Below are 26,230 nucleotides of genomic sequence, written 5' to 3' on the forward strand. Positions count from 1 at the left end.
ATTTATACATTTTTATTCTATATAAAACTGAACTATTCTATGAATGATGTCACAATCTCAACTTAAGCATAATTTTCAAATAAAAATAAAACAGTGAAATAAATGAATACTAGCATTTAGCCCGTGCATTTGCACGAGTAATAATATAAAAACTGTGAAAAAAATTACGGATAACATTTTTTATTTTATTTTTAACCGTTTTAAATTTATGGATGGGTCAACACATAATCCGACCCAAGTATCCATTTACTCAACATTATTATATATTAGTTAGTTAAAAAGTTGAACTTATATTAATGTTAAAACGTCCCGCGTTTATCAAATTTGGTGTTAAATTTTAAAAAATAAAGTCTTTGTAGCCTAGTTGGTTAAAGAGTTGTACTTGTTTTGTTAGGTTACAAGTTCGAAACATACCTCTAGCATTTTTAATTTTATTTTTAACCGTTTTAAATTTAAAAACGGGTAAACCCACAATCCGACCCAAGTATCCAAATTAACCACAGCTCTCGACCCGGCAATCCGAACACTTTAAAAATTAAGCATCATTATATATATATAGATGAGAAATTCAACACCATGTATATCAAATCAACCTGAGATGAATCTTATTTTACAGACAGTTTACACTACTTTTTATTTTTATTTTTGTTCTAATCTAAAATGATACAAATAATACCCCTCAATTATCTTAATTAAGGAGAAATAACATAATTATAGACTAATCACACTTATAACAATACATTAACCATCTTCCAAATTATTAACAATTCAATAATAATATGATAAAATTAAGAGGAAATAAAATTATAATATATTATTTATCTAAAATACGAAAATACCCTTAATAAGCGGGATTTCTTAGAACGCCAGCTTCGACGAGTTTGGGTACGAGTTGGCTACTAAGGTGAAGGGCCATGAGACTTTCGAGTCCGCCGACTCTGTTACCGCCGATGAAAAGAGACGGCATGGAAGAGGCGGCGCCATCGGAGGAGGACGGCGGCGGAAGGGCGGAGATCTCATCGTTATCATCTAATTCGATAACGGTGGGATGAACGGAAAAGGAGGAGAGGAGACGTTTCATGACGTGGCACATACAACAAGATGGACGGCTAAAAATGATGACGGGATTTTCTGTTATTAAACGTCGGATTCTAGTTTCTGCCGTTTCTTCGTCGTCGATCGCCAGTGGTGAAGTGGAGGTTGAGGTGAGCTCGAGGCGGACGCGGCGGCGGCCGTCAGTTAACGTCCGGCAGCGTTGCATTTAGAGAGAAGAAAGTTATATGTTAATTATAATGGGAGAGTGGAAGTTATGTTTTTCAGGAGGTTTATTTTATAACAGTTTTTTATTTTATTTATTTATTTATTTTTAGAGTGACAAATGACAAGTGACAATGTCTTTATTGCTTTTTTATTTATTTATTTTCTATTGTTCGTCCTTTTGTTAATATTTTTAATTAGTGGGTTTTGATTGGTTGTGTCAAATTACAAGTTATATACAAATTTTGTTTAATAAATGTTTTTTACCTATGATTATAACATTTAACAATTATATAGACTCTCAAATCTAAGTCATATATTATTAGGTGTAATTCGACATGAAAAACTAATGTAGTCTGAAAAAAAATGCAAATAGTTAGAAGATCATGCCTGTAAAGGAAAATCTACTTTGACAATATACAAACAAAAGTGGAGGTATTGAATTCTCCATTTGAATTTAAATTGTTACTGAAGTAGAGAAAAATTATATAAAAAAAATGGGAAAATGTAGTTGTAGGAAACTATATAGGAAAAAATAGAGTATACTTCTTAATTACTAAAGATACAATGTTGAAGCAATGAGAATGAAAGGGTTGGAGAAGATTTTAGCAAATGTCCATGATCTATATTTTCTTAAATTTAAAAAGGAATTTGATCTGGAGGAAATTTCAGGAAATAGACATACATATAGAGGATCCAATTGTATGAAATTGGAAAAATAGTCTGAAAACTTGAACCTATTGAGTAAGCCAAAAGAAATTGCACAAATTGGTTCAAGTTCTGGAATATACATACACATGTGTACAATTCTAAAGCCCTTAGTCATTTTGCAAGGTTTATTGGGTAGACCATTATACATGACCCAATTACTGAAGGAGGTGAAGGAGGAGACCACTTATCATTCGTAAAAATTAACATTGAAGTGATTCTAATGGAAAGATGTTCTACTTGCTTCCCTATGTAAATATGTAGCGCTGCCTCATTTAATATCATTGGATTTAGGTAGTGTAGGTAAAGATATGATAGTATCATAGGTATAGTGTTCCAAATTTAAAAAAAAAAATTAATAATCTAGAGGTTCAATTTGGAAACACCCCAATCTAGATATAGGGTCAGGTAAAAATTATTAAAAATATTTTTTAATATATCAATTATATTGATTTATGTTAAATAATATTATTATATTTTAATTATTAATATATTAACTAATCTGGTAACAATTTGCACATTCAAATTTAGTTTCACTTCTAGTTTGAGAGGTATAATTTTAAAATTATTTTATTATTTTATTAATTAAAATATATTAATGGTTGTCTTTTATGAAGAGATTGGTGTACTGCATAAATATAGTAATAAATATTCTTAAATATTTCATTTATCAGGTGCCTCGCCCTTGTCTCCTTCGCCTCCGACTGTGATGGGAATCAATCCTATCGAGAAAGTTTAGGCATTCCCAATTTCTTTGTCTTATTAGCGCAGGTGTTCGTCTAGCTTAATTTTTTTAGGAAAAAGTTACTAGGAGGTGGAGCTTGAGATGAATGAAAGAGTGATTGATTCTCTAACTATCCACGGAGCGGTTACAGTTGTCCAGAAAGATAGAACAACCAAGACAAAAAGTCAAGGAAAGAAGCAAAGTCTTCCACAAGTCCAGTATATCCCTTTAACAATAGCTAAAGTAAAGCTCTGAAATGGATAGGATAGATATACTCTATTCAACGATTAGAGGTCTTTCTCAGCTGTTTTTCAGTTCATCTTCTCTTTTTGCTCCTACTAGAACCACAACTACCTCGGTTGTTAGAGGTCTCTCTGATCCTCTCCTTGTGGTCGAGCTCAAATAGATAAAGAGAAAACCACCCTCTCCTTTTTCTCGTCATTGTTATGAAAGTTCTTTAAAAAAAAATGTCTTCTACTGAAAACTTGGGACTCATCCGTGGAGTGAGTTGTGGGTCAAGAAGATATCATTTTGCTATATCACATTTATTTTCCGCTGATGACATGCTCTTCATAGTTCAAACCACTTATAGGAATTTTATACACCTTCGAGATATTTTATGGTTATTCGGTTCATGTTCTACTCTTCGAGTTAATCTTAATAAATCAGTCATATTTTTTCAAATTTTGTTTCGAATAGAAGAAGGATAAGGTTGGAAAATGTGTTGGGTTTCAATATTGGTGATCTTCCGTCAACATATCTTAGTATGCTATTAGGTGCTAAATTGCGATTAAAGTCTTTTGGGACCTGATTATCACTAAAATGAAATGTAAATTATCTAGATGGAAAATTAAATATTCTCGAAAGGGGGGCTGTTAATCCTCATTAAGAGTGTGTTGTCATTTATGGTCACATATATGATGTCGATATTTATTCTCCCCAAAAGTGTGGCGGTGAAAATGGAGAGAATAATGTGTAAATTTCTATTGGGATCTTCTAACTCATTATTTTGTCATCTAGTTAGTTGGGATAAAGTTAAATGTTTTAAAGATCAAGGAGGACTAGATATTCGAGATCTGATTTCTTTTAATAAATCTCTTCTATCAAAATGGTGTAGTAGATTTGCAATGGAGCCGAATAGTCTTTGGGCATCGATAATTAGATGTAAGTACGGTAATGATTGGTCTTCCTGGTTTACCAAAATATCTAATTATCTAGAGGGTGTAGCATTTGGAGAAGAATTTATCCTATGTGGAAAAGTTTTCATGAGCAGTCTAGATTCATTGTTGGGGATGGTTCTTCGATTAGATTTTGGGACGACATTTGGTGTAATGTCAAAAGTCTAGCTACGATGTATCATGGCTATATGTAGAAATACTATAGTTAAGGACATATTTGATCATCAGTCTAGGGGTTTCGTTGGCCGAATTAAATATAGAAGGAGATTAAATATTATGGAGAGTTCGTCCCAAAATAGAGTTTACTTTTGGTAGGAAGCAAACAAGTGTCACCGTCTGAACAAGACATTATGTGTTGACAAGATATGGATAGTTTTCATATGGAGCATTGCTACAAGTTGTTCGCTAAGATGATTTCGTATAATTTTTATTGGGGAAAATTTGGGGAGTCAAAGATTTCATCCAAGATCTCGTTCTTTGGGTGGAGCGTTATTCATTGTGAAATTCTAACAGATGATATGTTTATGAAAAAATGTTCTATTATGGCTAGTCGTATGTGTCAAAAAGAGGTTGAATGGGAAACTTACTTAGTTTTGCATTGTCGAGTGGTGACTAGTATTTGGAGCCTTTTGTGGAGTATTAATGTGATTCATTGGGTGATGCCCGAGTCTTTAGGTAGTTGCTGAGAAGTTTGAATTGATGCGGTTGATATGACAGTCCTACCTATTTGGGTTATCATCCCAATTATTCTTGATAGATTATTTGGTTTGAGAGAAATCGTCGAACTTTTAATGATCGTAGTCGTCCGATGCGTATCATTCATAATATTATTATTATTATGGTTTCTGAGATTCGTTCAAAAAGATATTTAGAGTCTGTCGAGAAGTTAATCGTTCTTTTCGAGAATTTACGAGCTCGATAACTTTTTGAGTATTGTTTTTTATTTTTATTTTTTCATGTCATGTTTTATCGTTATGATTAAAAAAAAAAATCATTTTTAATATATATGAACCATTTTCAAAATATAGATAAGATAAAATGAGTTCCTGACTATTAATTTGAAAATATTTCCCCTTGTCATAAGTTTGTGCATATTTAGATTACTAGCATAATATGTAATTGTTTTTCCTTTTCTACTGTGATATGTCTTTCCTTTTTGAGTTATTTATTTTTATGTCTGTATATTGAATTTCAGTTTATGTCGGTTTTAAGGTAATACGACATATTTATTAGTAGAGACTCTAAATATATTTTTTCAAAGTGTGAATATTTCACCTATATAATAAATTTTAAAAAAAAACAATGAATAATTTTAAGTGATATTGAAAAATTATAATACTTTTATATTTTAACTAATAAAATTAATTTAATCTAGTTGATTAAATAATGTGTTAATTAATAGCATGATCTCAAATTCAAAAGTTTATTAGTAGTGATTAGACCAACCACAATCGAGTTTGAGCTTATGCTAAGATTACTCTATCAAGTTGATTTTCATACCTTTTATGGGCGATTAAAAGAAACCACTTACAAAATTGTACTCACAATCTTGTGACATTTTATTATTATCATCCTCAATGAAGAATTTAGGATTGTTTTAACATCTTAGTGGAGACATAACTCCCTTCTTCTCTAAATGTGTAACGATTACCAATCTAACATTTCGTTCTTGGCCGTTACATTATCAACTTCAACCTCGTTTTCAAGAGAATCAACCTCTGTTTCAAGGTTTGTCTTGGTACCTGAATGAATCTGAGCTAACAAAGGGGATCAGATTGTTTAACTTGTTATATATTGTTACTCATTATTTTATTGTAAGATGTTTACTTTCAAAGTGCAACACATTGTAAAATCTATATGTTACATTGATGGTAACATTATATAAAAATTATTAAACATTATTATTATTATTAAACTTATCTTATATGAGATAGTTAGGAACAACATAAATTCAAGTGATCAAAGTGATTTAAAAAAAATAAATGTCAATAATTTAATTCAACTAAAAACGTTTTAAATATATATATATACGATTTAATTCACGTGTATATATATAATATATACACGTTGAGATAATGTCTTGCATTCATATCATAGTAAAATAATAATTTATAGAGCATATTTTGATGATACAATCAATATTGAATAACATTAAATTGAAAAAAAAATAACAATTAAAAATTACCGTGATGGACAGGGGCGGAGTCAGGATTTGAAACCTAGCCGGGCTAATTTTTTATCTAAAAAATTTATCCGTGCTAGTTTTATAATAATATCAAATAAACAAACAAAATAATTAGCGACGGGAAATAATCAATAACGACAGTAATTTACTGTCGTTATTGATATATACATACAAGATATTAAGGGCTATAGCCCGGCCGACTTGTACTTGGCTCCATACACTGTTGACAGAGGTTTATTAATTAGTTTACTTACTCATAAGAATTAAAAAAAAAAACATATAATTATCATGGTGTATTTGTTAAGGCTTATTTCCTTTTTTAAATAAAAATAGCTTGTTCCCGGAAAGAGTTCAAATGAACAAATAATTTGATATTTATTTGTTTTTTTTCTATGCTTAAATTTGAATTGTTTAACCTTTTTTTATAATTAATTAAGAAAATGAAATAAAAAGGTCCCACCACTCCATGAATATTCCGACGGCTAAAGGAAGACCGTTGATGGTGGACGCTTTGTAGGGTGGTGATTGCATCATCGATCTAGACTAGTGGTATCACATGGAATTATCACTCATAGCCCACTCATTCATTAAATTTATTTAGATTTTCTTTTAATTTAAAAAATGTTTTAAACATGTAACTAAATATATTTCATTCAAAAAGAATATTAATGGAATTATTAACTAATTTATAATACGTCTGAGCTGTTTTTTATTTTATTTTTTTTTCTTATTCCAATTTTGTAAAAAAAAAAAAACTTTTATTATGATAAGATCATAATCCAAAAGAATTTAATTTATTGCGTTTGTTAAAAATTAAAATAAATATTTATATACATTATATAATATGTATGATTTCCAAAATCTAATTTTATATCAGATGGTCATTTCAATAAAAATAATTTTTAATTTTTATTGTAATATATTTTAGTTTAAATATTATAACAAAATATTAATTTTCAAAAAATACTAAATAATTATATAATGAATGGAGTTCATGTTTATTGTTTACTACTATTCATTAAATAATTGAATTGGACCACCCTATGCTATTTTGTTTCTAGAACAATAGTGATCTTGTTTGGAATCTAATTTTATTAGAATCTTATTTAAAATATTTTTAAAAATAATAATAACGGTGGGTTTTGTTAATTACATTATTATTAGTTTTTTAATATTATTTTATTTAAAAAAAAGACTAATAGATAATATTATTCTTTAGAAATTATTTTATACTAATATAAGAAGTTAAGAGAACTCATTATATATGTATTATTAATAAAAATAATAAAAAACAAAATGAGCAATATATATGAGGTAGAATGACGTCATTCACTTGCTTTATTAATGACACGCTCTAATAACGCGTGCATGACAGACACTTAAAAGCTCCGATGCATGTGGAGAACGCTTTGCTGACGTAATTTTTAACTGTCTTTGTACTTTTTCAATATATCCACCCTCCACGCGCTTCCTTTCCACGTCTACTGACAACACGATATCATTATAAAATTGATTTATTTTTCTCATTATTAACAAACATAATAAATATATTTTTTTTCAAAATAAAGTGGTAAGAAGTGTTTATAATATTAATAGATATTTATAAGTTCACAATATTAGGTGTTAGATCTTGTTTTCTTTTCTTTGAGTTTTTTAAACAACTTAATTAAAATTATCGGATCACTTTTCAATAATTATATTACTAATTTCATTAATTAAAATAATAAAATACTCTTTATTTTAAAATTATTATTTTTTATTTTATTTATATATATATATATATCAATACCTTTTAAATTTTTTTTACAAAAATAATCATCACTTTCTCAAAATTATCACAAATCATTATTTTTTCTTCAAAAAAAATTTTAATCAACAATATTATCATATATATTACTCATAGACTCATAGTTCTAGATATTAGGTTAATAGAGGGATATGTAATGAGAAAAATGATATAAAAACTTAACTTAGTTTATTAAGGGATGAAGTCCGTTAATATACACTTACTAAATGATCTAAAAAAAATTCGTGTGATGTACACTATAAAATTTTTTGTGTGATGCACACGGATAAAAATATAAATAAAATAAATTTAATAATAATATGTATTTAATGTTTAGAATTATTAATAAATCACGAATAATATATTAAAATACAAAAATAGAACACTCTCATTCCACATTTTATTCACTTCAGTAAAAATAATTTATCTTCTCACATATCTCAACATATCTCAACACATATTTTTTTTCGAATTAACCTCTTATCTCGTGACCACTTTGGTCAATCAAATATTTGATTTATATATTTTAACATTTAGCATTGTGACCTCACACTTTGGTCAATCAAATATTTTATTCATATTTTTTAACCACGTTCAATTTATACCGACCTATTATCACTCGACAAACCACATGTCAATCACACTTGATTAAAGAGTTGTACTTATTTTTTTAGGTTGTAATTCGAAACATAAATATATCATTTTTATTTTTATTTTTAACCATTTGAAGTTTATGAGCGGGTCAACCCACAATCCGATCCAAATATCCATTTACTCTCACATATATATCCAAATTAACCACAGCTCTCGACCCGGTAATCCGGACATTTTGAAAATTAAGCATCATTATATATATAAATTAGTTAGTTAAAAAGTTGAACTTATATTGTTAAAATGTCCCCACGTTCATTAAATTTAGTGTTGAATTTAAAATATTAAGGTATATTAGCCTAATTGGTTACAGAGTTGTACTTGTTTTATTATGTTGCAAATTCGAAACATACTTATAATATTTTTAATTTTAATTTTAACCATTTAAATTTTATGGGCGGTTCAACCCACAATCCGATCCAAATATTCATTTACTCTTACATATAAATATTCAAATTAATCACAACTCTCGATCCGGCAATCCGGAAATTTTGAAAATTAAGCATCATTAGTTTTAGTTGTTTGAAGTTTATGGGCGGGTTAATCCACAATCTAACTCAAGTATCCATGTACTCTCACCTATATATATTCAAATTAACAACATCTCTCGACCCGACAATCCAGAAACTTTATGAATTAAGCATCATTATATATATTGATTAGTTAGTTAGTCAAAAAGTTGAACTTATATTGTTAAAATGCCTCACGTTCATTAAATTTGGTGTTGAATTTAAAATATAAAGTCTTATCAGCCTAATTAGTTAAAAGGTTATACTTGTTTTGTTAGGTTGCAAGTTCGAAACATACATATACCATTTTTTATTTTATTTTTAACGTTTGAAATTTATGGACGGGTCAACCCACAATCTGACCCAAGTATCCATTTACTCTCATATATATATACAAATTAACCACAACTTTTGACCTGGCATTCCAGAAACTTTAAAAATTAAGCATCATATTATATATATATATATATATATATATATATATATATATATTAGTTATAGAAGGAAAAATAGAAAATTAATTCTAAATAAACTATATACATATTATTAATAGCATGAGCTCGTAATAACAACATATAGAAAATAATTACATACATATTAGTCTACCATAAGGTATATAGTCCAAGTCTTAACATCCCACTTCAAGGTGGAACTTGATGCACATCTAGCAAGCTCATGAGAAATTAAAAACTCATGTAGTCGAGGGCTTTCGTAAAATATCTGCCAATTGACAAGTTGTATGAACATATTTTGAAACGACGAACCCCTACTTAAATTTGTTTCTAACCAAGTGACAATCAATCTCCAAGTGTTTAGTTCTTTTATGAAACATCAAATTAGCTGAAATTTATATAGTCGTTTGGTTATCAATTTATATAGTCGTTTGGTTATCACATCACAAATCAATCGGCAGTTTGGAAAAAATATCTAAATCAACAAGAATATAAGTCACCCATTGTAATTCATAAACTGAAACAACCATATTTTGATACTCTATCTCAACTAATGACATTGACATAGTAGGTTTTTCTTAGTTTTTCACGAGATTAATGAATCTCCTAAAAAAATAACGAAATCAGTTAATGACTTCCTTGTATCAACACAAGAAGCCAGTCGGGAAATTTGAGCAAATGACCCTAATAAGAGGCCTAAATGCGTTTGGTGTGGGGGCATAATTTAAATAGCTCTGGTGACCCTTTTTTTTTAATGACAATTATACCCTTGCGTAACGCAACTCCAGTTGCGTGACGCAACCAAAACCCTATAAAATCATAATTTATTTTTTTTCATTTTTGATTCATTTTCTCTCTCATCCAGGTCTTCTCCGCCGTGAACCCTAATGGTGGCGGAGAAGACTTTCTCTTCTTTTTCATCGTTGAATAACTAATCGAAGAGGCACCATGGACCATTCCACTATATTCAATGGCCTAGAGCGGCGAAGAACTTCCAACGGCGAACTTCGGCTCCAACGGCGAACGACGATGGCCGAAGCTAAAATTTCCACTATATTCGTTTATATTTTGTGTTTATTTCGTTTACATATTATTGTTTGTGTTGATTTCCTATACATATAATTGTTTGTGTTTATTTTCTTTACAGAACGTCATTGATTTGCCCTGATTCGGTGAATGCAAGTTGGTTGGATGCGTCACGCAGGATGCATCACGCAGGATGCGTCACGCTGGCGGCACGTGTCAAATTTATTTGGATTTTATAAAACCCAAATAAGCCTTGACGAATATTCATGCTCTTTCTCTCTCTCTCGCACCTGGATCGACGACGCACCTGCCTCGACGACTCTTCCTTCTCATCTTCGTCTTCGTCTTCTCGTTCATTCATTGACTTCATCAGGTTAGTTTTGATTTATGTTAGGGTTTAGGGTTGCGTCTTGCTTGCAAATGGTTCATGCATGGTTTATGTTAGGGTTTAAGGTTGTTTCTTGCTTGCAAATGGTTCATGCATGTTTTATGTTAGGGTTTAGGGTTTCTTCTTGCTTGCAAATGGTTCATGCATGGTTTATGTTAGGGTTTAGGGTTGCTTCTTGCTTGTAAATGGTTCATTCATGGTTTATGTTAGGGTTGCTTCTTGCTTGCAAATGGTTCATGCATGGTTTATGTTAGGGTTTAGGGTTGCTTCTTGCTTGCAAATGGTTCATGCATGATTTAGGTTTAGGGTTGCGTCTTGCGGTTGCGTCACTCAGTTGCGTCACGTAGGTGACGGTTGTTTTTAACTATTGACGGTTGATTCTCCTTTGTTTATATTTTTTGTGAAAGGTTTTCACAAACATTGTTGATTTTGTTTTCCCCTTTGTAGATGACAGACTTCATGGTTTCTGATTTTCCTGGTAGGATTTTATTGAAATCTGTCATAGCCCTAAAAAAAATATCTGATAGGTTTGAAGCGATGGATCTTATGGAGAGGGCTCTAAATTCCAAATTTCAGTATTTATTGAAAGAAGTCCCAAACTTGTTGTTCTCATGAACAATTTTAGTGTGAGTGAATTATGTACCCCACAAAACAATCCACCAGAAAGAGTACCCTTAATGTATTTCACCAATCTAAGAGCATATTTCCAATGAGGTATCAAAGGATTATGCACAAACTAACTAAGATTTTAAACAACATAAGTAATATCTGGTCGAGTAAAACCAAGATATAATAAACGCCCAATCAGTCTTCTCTTCTGTACTTTTCGGGATTAACAAGAACAACTCCATAAATAGTACAAAATTTAAGACCTTTAATCATAGGTGTCTTAGCAGGTTTAGCTCCCAATAAACCAACATCTATTACTATATCTAGAGCATATTTTCTTTGATTAACATAAATTCATTTACTGATTCTTACAATTTCTAATCCCAATAAATATTTTGTTTCTTTTAAGTATTTAATTGTGAACAACTTATGTAAATAATCTTTAAATGATTGGATGAATATCATATATGATCCAGCAATCAATACATCATCCACATATATCAATAATATCATAAAAGAATCAACTGTTTTCTTAATAAATAGACAATTATTAATTTGAGATTTGATAAAACCAAAATTCAATAGTTTTCCATTAAATTCTTGGTTCCATTGTCTAGATGCTTGTTTAAAACTATATAAACTTTTCAACGATTTACATACCTGGTTTAGAGAATCTATATTATATCCAAGAAGAGGAACCATATAAACTTCTTCTTCCAAATACCATGTAGAAGAGCACTATTAATGTCAACTTTGTGTATATACCAATTTTTGGCATCAATTAATGCTAAGAGCATACAAACTATAACAGGTTTATCAATAGTGGAAAAACTTTCATTATAATCAACATCCTCATTTTGAAAAAATATCTTTAGCCACTAACCTTGCCTTATGATTGGTAATTATTCTATCAACATTTAATTTTAGCTTATAGACCCACTTAGATCCAATAACTTTTTTACCTTCTGGTAATTCAGTCAATACCCATACTTGGTTTCTTTTTAGAGCATCTAACTCTACTTCTATTGTATCAACTCATTGCTTGCCTTTATTGGCTTGATCATATGAGTTTGGATACTGTAAAATAGAAATATTTTGTTAAGATTTGTGCAGAAGATTAAACGTACCTTATTTTAAGATCGATCACAAACGAAGATAAAGTTAAGACTTAAAGAGAGATAATGAAGAGCAAGAAATAAAAGAATAGTTTATGTTCTTATTTATATTTGTTGATGAGAATTAATGACCCAGTCGATGTATATATACATAAATTTATGAAACATCCTTAATTAGCAAAATAAAAACTATAATAATATTTTATATACCTTAAATAAATTATTTCCTAAATATATAATATCTCAATATCTATCATAATATTATATATACTTTAAATAAAGTATTTCCTAAATATATAATATATCAATACATTTTCCAAGAAACACATGTAAGAGTAATCTAAGCATGTAGAAGTGTGGTATGGATAAGTTTGCGGTGTATAATATGAGGTAAAAACAGTAGATTCGGAATGGTTTACTTATTTCTTAGTTTTTGATGTATAAACAGGTTTAACTATTGAATCATAGTTATTCATATAAACTTGATAATCATGCATTCATGTAGGTTTATGTTTGACTCTAGAACCTTTCCTATGTATCTCATTCAAGTCAATAAAAATATTTGACTTAGATGAAGAATGATCAAGAAATATTGAACTCTCTTGTGATACTTGAGTTGAAGCATTATTGATTGGAGACACTAAGACACACTATTTGTAGATGGTGAATATCGACTTTCAACAAAAGGATTATAATTATGTGATGAAATATTATCAAGATTTTCATCAACAACATGAATTTCAGATTCAGTAGAAGTAGAAATAGAAGTAAGATTATAGAAATTGGAATTATCATCAATCTATAAGAATGTAGGCAAATGATTGTCCTCTATTTCACACACTGATGTGAGAAAATGAAATACATGCTCATGGAAAATAATATCTCTGTTGATAATTATTTTTCCAGAATCAAGATTATATGTTTTAAATCCTTTTTGTCCATCATTATATCCCAAAAAAATGCATTTTAAGGCTCTCAAATTAAATTTAGACTTGTGTATATGAGAATTTGCAACATAGCATAAGCAACCAAAAACTCAAAAATTTGAATAATCCATGTCCATATAATATGTAAGAATCACAGTGGGCAATCTGAAGAAATGTGGTCATAAGAATTGAGAATGACCAGAATTTAGATGGCAGTTTAGATTCAAACATCAAAGCTCGAGCAACTTGAAGAAAATTCTTGTGTTTACGCTCCACTACATCATTCTGTTGTGGAGTATATACACAAGTCTTTTGATGTTTAATGACATAAGATTGAAACAGATTTTGACATTCAACACTTATGAACTCACTGCCATTGTTTGAATTGTTTTAACAGATTTATCAAACTGATTTTTAACAAGAATCAGAAAATATATAAGAGTTTTAACCACTTGACACTTATTTGCAATTAAGAAAGTCAAAGTGCATCGACTATCGTTATCTACTATAGTAAGCAAAAATTTGTGTTTGTGAAACAAGGTTCGCGATAAGGCCCCCAAATATCCACATGTTTAAGTTGGAAAATGAAATCAGATTTGCTTTGACTCAATAGAATTTTGATCTTATGTTGTTTAGCTTTTGGATAGATTTTGTATATCTGAATATTTTTAACAGGCTGCTCAGTTAGAAATTTTAAAATGAATGGAAAATGCTTCAACACATCAATAGAAGGATGACCAAGATGTTTATGCCAAATTTCAGCAATATCATTTGCATTAGAATTCAAATTATTACATGAATAAACTCTATTATGGATGCATGAGTTATCCTTTTGGTTATTGAAACTAGAATAGTCTAAAACATATATATTTCCCTCATTTCTTCCAACAATCGTTGTGTCTTTATTTTCAATGTCCCGCAACAGACATTTATTTGTGAAGAAGGTTAATGACAAATGAGAATCCTTAGCAAATTTGAAAACTAATATTATGTTATATTTGAAATTTGGTATGTATAGGACATCTATTAGAATCAATTGTGGACGGATTCTCCGGGACTATTTGTTTCACAATTTTAAAAGATTCATCAAGTAGGTGGACAAGAGAAAATGGTTGATAATTCTAAGGTTATGCATCATGCTTAGATAGAACGCACATGTCCACTAGCTCATGTATCTATAATTCATGAACCATACCTCATATAATTGTTTATTGAAAAAATATATAAGAATGAATTCATACATGTATATCCACCAAAATGAGCAAAATTAACATAATTTCCTTTGAGTTCTTTCATAATCTCTTATTGAATCAGCATAGTGAGTTCAGTTGGTGCATCATTAACATTCTTCACAGCATCAATAGAGGAATCATCCATGTTAACTTTGTTCTTTCCTTTCATAGTCATATCTCTAGAGCCTTTGTACCAGTCTGAAATCCAAGAGTTTGAAACATCCATCCAGATTGTGCTCATCCTTTCCATAGTGAGAGCAACGCGTTTTGTCTTTATCATTCTTTCCTTCAGACCTTCTTAAATTAGTGAATTCTTCTCTTGATTTTTTGAATGGCTCATTAATCATCATTGTCAAGTTTCTCAAACTATTATCAAATTCAGTCATATTAACCACCATGGAATCGTTTTGTTGTTCAACAAGAAGTAACATGGAATATGATTTGTTGACGTATGACAACAGATCCAATATCAGAATTTGTCTCCTAACATGTGAATACATCTCATGTGAATCAATTTATTAGTGGACAATTTATCCAAATTTCCCTTTGATGCATCACATGTACAGATATAGGTCACTAAAATGCAGTACAACTCATCCTAGAGTTTTTTTAGTATGGAGAAATAAACTTCCAGCGACATATTACATTGAACAATAATGTTGATCTCCTTCTCTAAATTGAAAAGAAGAAGACCATTGCTCTGTCCATATCGCATTTGTAGCTTGGTCCAAAGCTCCTTAGTCGATGTGGTGTAGATGAAGGACTCATAAATTTCTTTAAAAATTGAGTTAAGAATCCAGGATATAACCATACAATCGACACGTTTCCACTGCTCGATTTCAACAGTTCCTTCCTCTAGCTTTGCACAAGTATCCATGATATAACATAACCTCATCTTAGCACCAAGCGCGATCTTCATCGCTCGACTCTAGCTGAGGAAATTTCCTTTTGCTAGTTGGATTGACGCTAAACTTGTACCAGGATGATTGGAATTGTGAAGAAGTAGAAATTCCTCTTTAAAATTCGATTATACATCACTAATTTTCAATATTATAGTTTAGTATTTGTGTATAAACACTTTACTAGACCAAATATATGTTTAATTATTTGGATGTAAAAATGGGGTATCTATAAACATATGTGTATGATAGGTTGATATAAACTGTAGACACATGTTTAGGTACTAGAATTTAAAATAATTTAAATCGCCAAAAGTTTATAATAGATATCATCATTTAGAGGCGCACGAGGATAAAGTGACAATGCCATTTTCAATTGTAACTAAGTATCGAACCAAATCAAAATCTTTTAAACTTGTTTTCACATATATATTTTTCTTTCCCGACATAAAGAAATTGGGTGACGACTTTTTTTAAAACTATACTAATTTCGTTACATATATTCTAGTCATATTTCCATTTTGGTTTATTATCTCTTTTTACGGGACTAGGAGAACAGTGAGTTATAGAGTATTGACTATTGAATCAAACACATTTTTTTAAGTCGAATTTTAAACATTACACATTCAATTATTGACAATACAACTTCAATGAAATTTGCAATAAATGTCTCTAAATTAGAAGTCAATAAGCAAATCAAAATTAACATAAAAGTATTTATAAAATCCATTAATCAAACTTAAAAACAAAACTAACTTTTCCATCTATGATAGGAATTAAATACCAAAACTAATGTAAAATAGAAACTATGCTCACAAAATGAAACAACCTTCGGAGTTTTCATTACTAATATAAATATTACTTTGCTATGACGTATCTTGAACTTGCTTCCATTATATATGTAGAAATGCCACAATTAAGGGCATACTTATCCTCGATCTAGAGGTTTCACTAGCCGAAATATATTATGGAGAGTTCATCCCATAATAGAGTTTTATTTTTTTTAAGACGCAAATAAGTGTTCCCATCTGAACAAGACGTTATGTGTTGGAAAGATAATGATAGTTTCTATGTGGGGCATTACTAGTTTGCTACAAATTATTCTTTAAGATGAGTTCATATAATTTTTGTTGGGAGAAACTTTGGAAGTCAAAAATTATATCTAAGATCTCGTTCTTTGGGGAGCGTTATTCACAGTAGAATTCTTACGGATGGTATGTGTATAAAAAATGTTGTATTGTGGTTAATCGTATGTGTCACGAGGAGGTTGAATCGGCAACTTACTTATTTTTGCATTGTAGATGGGTGACTAGTATCTGAAGTCTTTTGTGGAGTATCACTAGGATTCATTGTGTGATGCTCGAGTCTTTGTGTAGTTGTTGGGAAATTTGGATTGATGCGGCTAATATGACATGTCTACATAATTGAGTTAACATCCCAATTATTTTTTGGTGGACTATCTAGTTTGAGAGAAATCGTCGAATTTTCACTAATCGTAGTCGTCCGATGCGTATCATTTATAATGTTATTATTACGATGTTTTTGAGATTCATTCCAGAAAGCCGATAGAGTACGTCGAAGATTTAATCATTCTTCACGAGGACTTACGAGCTCGATAACCTATTGAGTAACGTTTATTGTTTTTTATTGTTTTCTATTTTTTTTCTCTTCATGTCATGTTTTAGTCGTTGTGCTAAAACGATTTTCATCATTTTTACTATACATGGACATTTTAATATATATATATATATATAACTAACACCGCCCATGTTATTGTTGTATGGCATGCCACTACCCATGTTATTGTTGGATGGAATCCCATTTGACTCATTTCAGTACCCAGATTCAAATCCAGACTCGGACTCAGACGTATAATGATAATTTCCCCAAGTATCATACCCTTTTGGAATCCTTTTGGGGGTGCTGGTAATGACAAGTTATGGATGGAGGATGTTGGCCCAAGAAGAGAATCACTCACAAAATTTGGGAAAAAAATCGATAAAATCTTTAATATCTTAAAAGCAAATTACAAGAATTGTTATCTCTCTCTTATTTTTCTTCTTATTGCAAATCTGTTGTTTTCCTCATTAATGCAGATCTTTCATTTATTTGTAAAAATTGTAACAGCCAGGAGTAATCCAATATTCTCCCCCGTAGTCCTAGCGTGGTTCGAGATCACGAACACCGATGAACCTTCTTCGAACACAACATCACGACTCACATGGATCTTACCATTTTGTGGTTTGAGCAACCTGTGTGCATTACTTCCTTCTTCGACACCAAAATTGTCGTCTAACTTTTTCATATGGGGAGTGGTCACCTTGGTGTGCGTTGTACACCAAAACACACGAAGGTGCGCTAGGTGCAGCTTCATTCCAGTTCACATCTCAAATGGGGTTTTTTCTTGAACATCTTTGGTTGGAACCCGATTGAGAAGATAGACTACATGACAAACTGTCTCCCCCCAATATTTGCTCGGGACTGCCATGATTTTGAGCAACGACCTAGCCATGGCCATCACTATTCGATTACGCCTCTCCACCACACCATTTCGAAACACTAGACCTAAGTGTATAGTTCCTTGAAAGTATTGAAGCACCTGCTTCACTTCCTTATGATGTATCTCAGTTGGCCTCTCCATAAATTTGCTGACAACACCAACAACATAAGAAAGAGTTGGCCTTGTATGAAGGAGATAGCGCAAACAGCCAATGACTCTTCGATATTCAGTTGCATCAACTTGTTGTTCTTCAGGATCCTTATAGAGTTGAGCCCTATGCTCCATTGGTGCCTTTGTTGAGTTACAATCAAGCATTCCAAATTGGTTCAGCACCTTTTTGGCATATGTTGTCTACTTGATCGAGACACCTCCTTCAAACTGATTTACCTCGATTCCAAGGTAGTATGAAAGTAATCTGAGATCATTCATCTCGAACTCCCCAATTATTTGCTTCTTGAAAATTTTGACACCCTTTGGATCTTCAAGATTAGCTAAAAGGCAAACCAATTTTACTAATTTCAAGCAAATTTGATATAGTCGATTATGAGTTCGTCTCACTTTCATGATAAGGCATGAAAGGTTCTTAGCAAAGACTTCAAGCTCTTCTCCGTCCATCACTACCCTGTCACTTGTCTCAGTAAGTTACCCGAGACTCACTAGAGTACTTTTTAAAGAAGGAATAAAAAAACTCCCTCGAGAAGCCACTGGTCACCATTTTTTCATTCGAACATGATAGAACATTTTCCACAAATTTGTACCGTGAAACCATCTTCAAACTTCACATTTCCAGTGACTGCTTCTTCTAGTTCAAAGAACTTCTCTTTATCGCCAGTCATGTGATTGCTAACGCCATTGTCCAAGAACTAAGAATCTCTTGATGTCTCGTCGTTCTTAGCTTCTAAAATTTCTAGAGTCAACTTTATTTCATTTAGCATGACAACATTTATTGGCGGAAACTCCTCCGAGATTGCCATAAGCAATGCTGGTTTGACGTTGTCTATGTGGGTAAAGTGTGTTACCTCGTTCTTCTTTGCTCTATATTGTGTTGAGTAATGTCTCATCTCGTTGCAATTAAAATACTAAATGTGACTCTTGTCTCGAGGAGCTCCTCGATCACTCGAACCACCTTCTTGTCTTTCCGAGACGGTGCTCCTCGGCCTTCTCTCCCTTGGCCTCTACCTCGGGTTCTACCTCCTTGGCCACGGGTCCCACTATCTGTGGAATCTTTTTCCCCTAGTTCAACGAGTCTTCCTCGTCATTTTTCAACCTTGTCTTCCACTCCTCCTGAGTGAGTAGCAATTGTCCTCCGTTTCCTCTAAAGCTTGTACTTTTCTTGCGTGTGCACTCCTCAAAGGCCTTCAGCCTTCCAACAGCTTCCTCGAATGTTAACGTATCGAGGTTGTAAAATTGCTCGATGCTGGCTACCACATTGATAAACCTTTCTGGCATGGTGTCGAAGAGCTTCTTTACTACTGCAACATCATTTAGTGTTTCTTCAAAGCTCGAGTACCTGACCGATATGGATGTGAGTCGACCATCATATTGTTCGAGCGACTCATTATCGTTCATATGCATCATGTCAAACTCACTCATCAATGTCCGCAATCGTGCATTCTTCTCACGGTATGCGCCGGCGAACCTCGTCTTGAGACAGTCCCACACTTCATTCGTCGTCTTCTTATTTTCCACATGCATGAGAAGATCTTCCAGAAGTGCTTGTAGAAGATGCGACCTTGCATTTTTATCGAGTCGGGCATCAATCTGTGTGTCTTCTACTGACTCGACTGCCTCCTACACTCCTTGGTCCTCCATCATAGCCTGTACACGAATCACCCAACTAATTTAGTTCATGTGCGTTAGCTGTGGATAGTGGAATATGCCATTGTTTTGCAGCGCCCCTAATGATCCTGCACCCTTCGACATTTAATTCCATCGAATGATTTTTGGCATTCACCTGATGCTATGATAACAAATATTGGCCCAAGAAGAGAATCATTCACAAAACTTGTAGAAATTTTCGATAAAATCTTTAATATCTTAAAAACAAATTACAAAAATTATTATATCTCTTATTTTTCTTCTTATTAAAAATTTTTTGTTTTCCTCATTAATGCAGATCTTCTATTTATTTGTAAAAGTTGTAACGGCCTAGAGTAATCCAACATAGGGCTCATGTTGTGTTCCATGGTGGGATAAGGTTGAGATGGATAATAATTGGGGGTAACTATCGAGAAGTATTGATATTGAGGTTTTATCGGAGAAGTATTGAGACTAATGTTGATCGTAACCGAGTATTGCGACTCATAGTGGGAGGAGGGCTTATGGGAGAATGGGTAATCCATATTTGAACGTGAATTGTAAAAATAATATAGAGGAGGAGGAGGAGAATTGAGACTTTCTTCTTTATTAATATTAGGTTCATCATTTGCAGAAGCAATAGAAGAAGGAGAAGGTTTAGCTTTGGAATCATCTTCTTAAATGCAGATAAAGACTTCTTACCTTAAATATACTTGAACACTTTTTTGGGAGTTATAAGTTACGGTCACAATTATGCAACTTAAATTTTCTTGTGGCATTTCTACCTCGGAAACCTCTATCAAAATCATCAAATAACAAGGAAAAAAACAATATTATTATTCTTTAATAAAAAATAATATTATCAAATAAAAAATAATTAGATCAATATAATATATAAATTTATCTTAAAAACGCCTACTTAATTAAGTGTTTCGTTGCACAAACAAAAAAAAGACTTTTGCAACAATTAAAACAAAACATTTAGATTAAAATCTTAAAAAAAAGGAATAAACTTATTATTAAATCAAAATTATGTTAGACTATGGATGATCTCACCCGAACTAGTATATTCGATTTTCGGCATTCTAACAATTTAGAATCTAGACAAACTTAGAAGATGTTGATCAAAATGAATTGAACCGATGACCAATTATTCTTGACGATACGATGATGAAAAGAAAGAGAACTCTTGTAATTAATTATACTAAGTTAGATATATAACTTTGTTTGAATATTTGTAATCCTTTTAGGTATATAATGTCCTTGTTAGATTATTTTATAATATTAAACTATATTATAAAATTAAAATCATCTCTTTTAATATAATATTAATATATATATATAGTTAAAAAAAATTAATTTGATTAATTGTTATAATTTATTATTTATTACCATATTTATAAATATTTATGGTTTTTGTTATAAGTGACAATTAAAGTATGCTTTAAATAATCAAATAATAAAAGGCTTCATATTTATCTATTTTCTGTACAACACAATTACTTTTTCAGTATAACTCTAACTATCGGAATTGAAGAGAAAGTCAGAAATATTAATATTAATATTAATTTGGAAGGATGATTCATTTTTTATAAATATATTTTCGCTTACAACTTATAATATTAATTTTTTTATATAAATTATAAAAGTCTTATAGAGTGGTAATTACAATTATATATTTAATTTGGCTATAAATTTTTTATAATTAGTAAAATTATTATAGTTTTTTATGCTACAAATTTCTTTTGGATATAGCATCCCCAGTTTCAATGTTTCTTGATATCTTTACAAAATAAAAATAATTTGAGTATTAGTTTTAGAGAAGTAAGGGAAGTTAATTTGAAACAAACAATTTGAGAGTAATAATATGATTGATTGAAATAAAAAAAAAAAAAAAAAAAAAAAAAAAGTGTGAGGAGAGAAAATAAAAATTTAACCTATAAATTGAGGGTAAATTATCGTTCTTTATCGTTTCTCTTATGTTTATAAGCATTTTGCAATTCAACTATTTTCTTTTTTACTAGATTTATGCATAGAAAGGCCCATGAGGGCCTAATCTTTAAGTTATTGGGTCCATTATTATTATTCTCTTTTTAACTATGGTTCATTATTCTAAATATGGTTTAATTATTGATAGAAACAAAATATTTTATTTATGATTTACATAAGTAATTGTTTAATTTTCTCATAACCACGTTATTAAATAATAATAAAAAAGTTATAAAAAAAACATAGAATTGGAAGATTCCTATCAAACAAAATTTAATCAATAGTTCCCATCAATCATTATTATAAACTAAATAATTTAGTTAAGTAAAAATATTTGCAGCAAGAGATCTAATATTCTAAAATTTAATTCTCAATAAATAAAAACGCTTAAAGAGAAACTTATAAAAAAAATTAACTTATAAGAATGAAAGATGTAACTAATGATCTCATAATTCTCTTCACATTCTTTAAATGGACTATTATTAAAAAGAAATTAAGAAAAATAGTCCTTATGTATTTAACGTATTGTTTATTAACAAATATATATATATATATATTAAAAATCTATTTTAAAACCAAATATCTTAGATCCCAATATTTTCTAAAATTCAAAAACCTATAAATTAAAATATATAAAAAATCAACTTCACTAAATAGTCCTTAAGACAGTAAAATACAAAGTTTATTAGTTCTATTTTATATATAAAAAAAATCTTAGTTTTTTTTAATATGTGATTAACAAAAGTTTAAGAACTCAGAACTGGACTATTTTTAGTAAAACAAATTAAAGAGTATGAATTATTTTTAATAAAAAGATTGAAAAGGTATATAAAATAATAATTTAAAATAAAGAATATTTTAATATTTTAGTTAATAAATTGAGTAATAATAAATAAGAATGATTAAAATGATGTTTAATTTTGTTTGAGTTATTAAAATAATCTAAACAAATCAATTTTCAAAAAAACATAAATTAATAAATAACTTTTATACATTTTTATGATACAACCTAACCTATAGTAATAAATTTTTGTGTAAATCTCTTCTTAGCAAAGTTGCATAAAACAAAATCTGAAAAGGATTTCATATCCAACCAAACAAAGAGAACAACATAATTACAAACATTTTTTAAACTCCACTTAATTAATTGTCTTCAAACTCAACAACAACAAAATTGAAATTGTAAATCAAACCATTTTCCACAAGAAATTAGCATACACACTCCCCCCTCCAAGAACACCAACTAAAAGTCTAAAATCCCACCATTTGATGATGATCATGAATCAACAATCCACATTACAGAAACCCCCAGAAGATTTCTTCAGAAACTGACTCTCATCCATCGACTGTTGTCTCTGACCTCTGCTCGTCAAATTTCTCTGTTTCGCCTTCCACGCAGCAGTCATGTTCATATAACTCGGTGGCCTATATCCTTTTCCATCTTCATTTCTATCCAAACCCAAATTCAAATTCTTTCCAGAGCTTGGAGTAATGGAAGAAGGAGAATTCGAACTCCAATCAATTACAAATTCAGAGCTAGGGCTCGAAGATGAACGAGTTGGCCCTTGCATCATTGGAGGCCTGGCTGAAATCCTTGTTGTGACATTGTTCTTTCTGATTCTAACCGAACCAACAGACTGTTCAGCAGATTTCTTCGTGGGACGCTCAAGTTTGGTAGCAGGAGTTGTGGTTGTATCTGAAGAATTTGCTTTCATTCCTCCTTCCATTAACCTGTTCTCCCATGGTTTTGCAGCCATCCAACGTTCTAACCAACTCCATCCCCAACTGTTCTTATCGATTGTCCCCATTTGAATAGATTTTGAATCTAGATTCTGAGTTGATTTCAATTGCTGAAATGGACCGAGAGAATTTGGATTAAAGTTGGGAGCTTTGAGAGATTTAAAGATGATAAAAAGACTATCTATTTTACCTTTTGAGCAAGAGAATAATAAGCAAGTGCTCTTTCCCTCCTTAAAGCTCCTTCTTGTCTCATATGCAACTTTGATTTTACTTCTTCTAGTGTTCCTCTTCTATCACACCACCCTTCCTGAAATTACCCACAAACAAATATTAGTTGTCAATTGGATTTCGATTTCGATAATCTTTAAATAACTCATCAATCCATAGTTCGAGTGATAAGAGTCTCAGGTTAGGATTCATTTCCATTCAGAACTCTCTAAATGGAAGGAGGTTATGCTTGACACCCACAAAATAAACTCGGGTTACAAAAAAGTATCACCCATCACTTTCTAAATGTAATCTAATTTGATTCCACATTCAATAAATGATTGAAAGAATAGGTGTTTTCAAAAATTAGTTTTGAGAAAAAATGAACAAAAATAGATTAGTTCGATAAGGTAAATTCCAAACAATGTTGGTGTTTGAGAAAGTGTCATTCTAGTATTGAGGACCTTCATTCAGGTAAAATAAAAATTAAAAATCCATTAGGCCTCTTTTGAGATTAGAAATTTTGAGGACTTTTATCACTCAAATTAATTTGTTTAACAATAAGCCTCAAATTCACCATACAATTCAACTAAACATGTTACCAAACAAAGAATTGTCTCTAAAAAAGTATGAACAAAAATTTAGCAATAACAAAAATCTTGTTGTACCACTTTAATACTGTTAAATTTAAAAATTTGTCACAAGATACATCCAAAATTTGGGTAAATCTCAGATTCAAAATGAGATCGTGTACAAGTCTCACAAAGACAAAACTATCCAAATCCAGCTAAATACAAAACCCTATTTATGTGTTGTATACTATGAAATGTCACAATGTATTCTTCCTAAAAAAAATTATTAGTTCAGATTCTTCGACGTTTATATTTAAATCGTATATACTTAAAACCTAAGAAAAGTAAATTAAGAGAACACATCTAGTACTAAGAGTTAACAAAGTAACATTACACTACAATGACTAATTTTTTATATTCATTGAGTATAAAATATAGCTAAGTTTGAACCAAAAAACATAACATAATTATGAATATTTGTCTAATTAAGTTGTGTTAGAACATTACTTATTTAAACCAACATTTGTATAAGATAGACAAAAATAATTCAAAAAAATATATTCAAATGGAAAGACATATAAGACTAAATTAGTCAATAAATTTAACAATTTCAAGTTTGCATGAGTGGGTCAACCCGTAAATTAACAACTAGATCGGTTTACACTAACAAAAACAGTTTGTGCATTGTGGTGAGGACAATGATTTGTAGTTAACCTTTTCAAAATCTAAATAGAACCATTCAAAGTAACTAGTTAAAATTGTTTTACCACTTTCAGATCTAAGAACCCATTCAGATTCTAGTGAAAAATACCTTGATTTCAAAACATTTATTACAAAAATGATTAGATCAAACAGTGACATAAAAAAAACATTAAAGAATTGTTCTGTTCATACCTCAGCCTGTTTAAGAGGATCATCCTTGTTCTGACGATCAGTCAAAAGTTCTCGAACCGCCTGACCTTCAAGAGACATTCGAACATTACGAGCTCTGACTCGAGCCTGAACCCGAACCAAAGCTTGCATGCATCGAAGAGTAACCGCAGCCTGTTTCCTCACTTGTCTTCCTCGAACAATTGCTTGAAGTCTAACCAATCCTTTCAATGCCCTTAAAGCTCTTCTTGCCTATAAATGAATCAATCTTTATTGGGTTTCGAACAAAAACAAAAAAAGAGAAACATGAAAGTGAAAGTCCATTCTTTAATTACCAAGAATCCACGGAATGCAGTTTGGATTCTAATAGAAGCCCATTCTTTCTTCACAACTCTGAAATCTTTAGCACCAGCTCGAACCACCGTAGCCACGGCGGCCGTGAAAGTATTCGCCTTTACATTCTTTGATGATTCCGGCGATAACCCTTTCTTCCCTTTTTCTCCTGATGCATTCTTCCATAGCTTCCATTTTCCAATCTTACCCCCTTCTGTCTTCACCTAGAAAGAAACAGATATGGGTTTGGTTAACTAAAACAGTAATATTTTGAGAAGAAAGAAAGAAAGAACTCTAGGGGTTAAAAGTTAAAACATACATGATTTTCCTTTTTCTGCCCTATTAAAGCTTTCACCCAATTCCCAGATCCACCCATCAAAGAGAAACTGTAAATGTGAAGTCTTGGATGAAGAAGAAGAAGAAAACCCTTTTGGTTTGGAAATAAATTATTACAGCTAGAAAGGAAATAGGGGTAAGAAAGAGCAAAATCAAGAATGTTCTTGAAAGAGATGTTCAAATAAATGTTGAACTGCAAAAAAAAGTCTCGACGAGTAGAGAGAGGAGAGAGAAGTTTATT

General features: G+C 30.8%; 2 protein-coding genes across 2 annotated transcripts; both read right to left on the bottom strand.

The window, feature by feature from the left end:
- Nucleotides 1-648: 648 nt before the first annotated feature.
- LOC124932312 (glutaredoxin-C6-like) lies at nt 649-1,302 on the bottom strand. The gene has a single exon (XM_047472930.1). The coding sequence runs from the start codon at nt 1,259-1,261 to the stop codon at nt 842-844; it is 420 nt and encodes a 139-aa protein (XP_047328886.1). The 5' UTR covers nt 1,262-1,302; the 3' UTR covers nt 649-841.
- A 21,744-nt stretch (nt 1,303-23,046) lies between these two features.
- On the bottom strand, nt 23,047-26,230 carry LOC124931765 (protein IQ-DOMAIN 6). The gene is made up of 5 exons (XM_047472317.1): nt 25,973-26,230; nt 25,656-25,877; nt 25,345-25,572; nt 23,862-23,978; nt 23,047-23,781 (listed from the first exon to the last, which is right to left on the bottom strand). Exons 1-5 carry the CDS (start codon nt 26,027-26,029, stop codon nt 23,215-23,217), a joined length of 1,191 nt encoding a protein of 396 aa, XP_047328273.1. The 5' UTR covers nt 26,030-26,230; the 3' UTR covers nt 23,047-23,214.

Source organism: Impatiens glandulifera, chromosome 3 (assembly GCF_907164915.1).
Source record: "Impatiens glandulifera chromosome 3, dImpGla2.1, whole genome shotgun sequence".
Classification (NCBI taxonomy): Eukaryota; Viridiplantae; Streptophyta; class Magnoliopsida; order Ericales; family Balsaminaceae; genus Impatiens; species Impatiens glandulifera.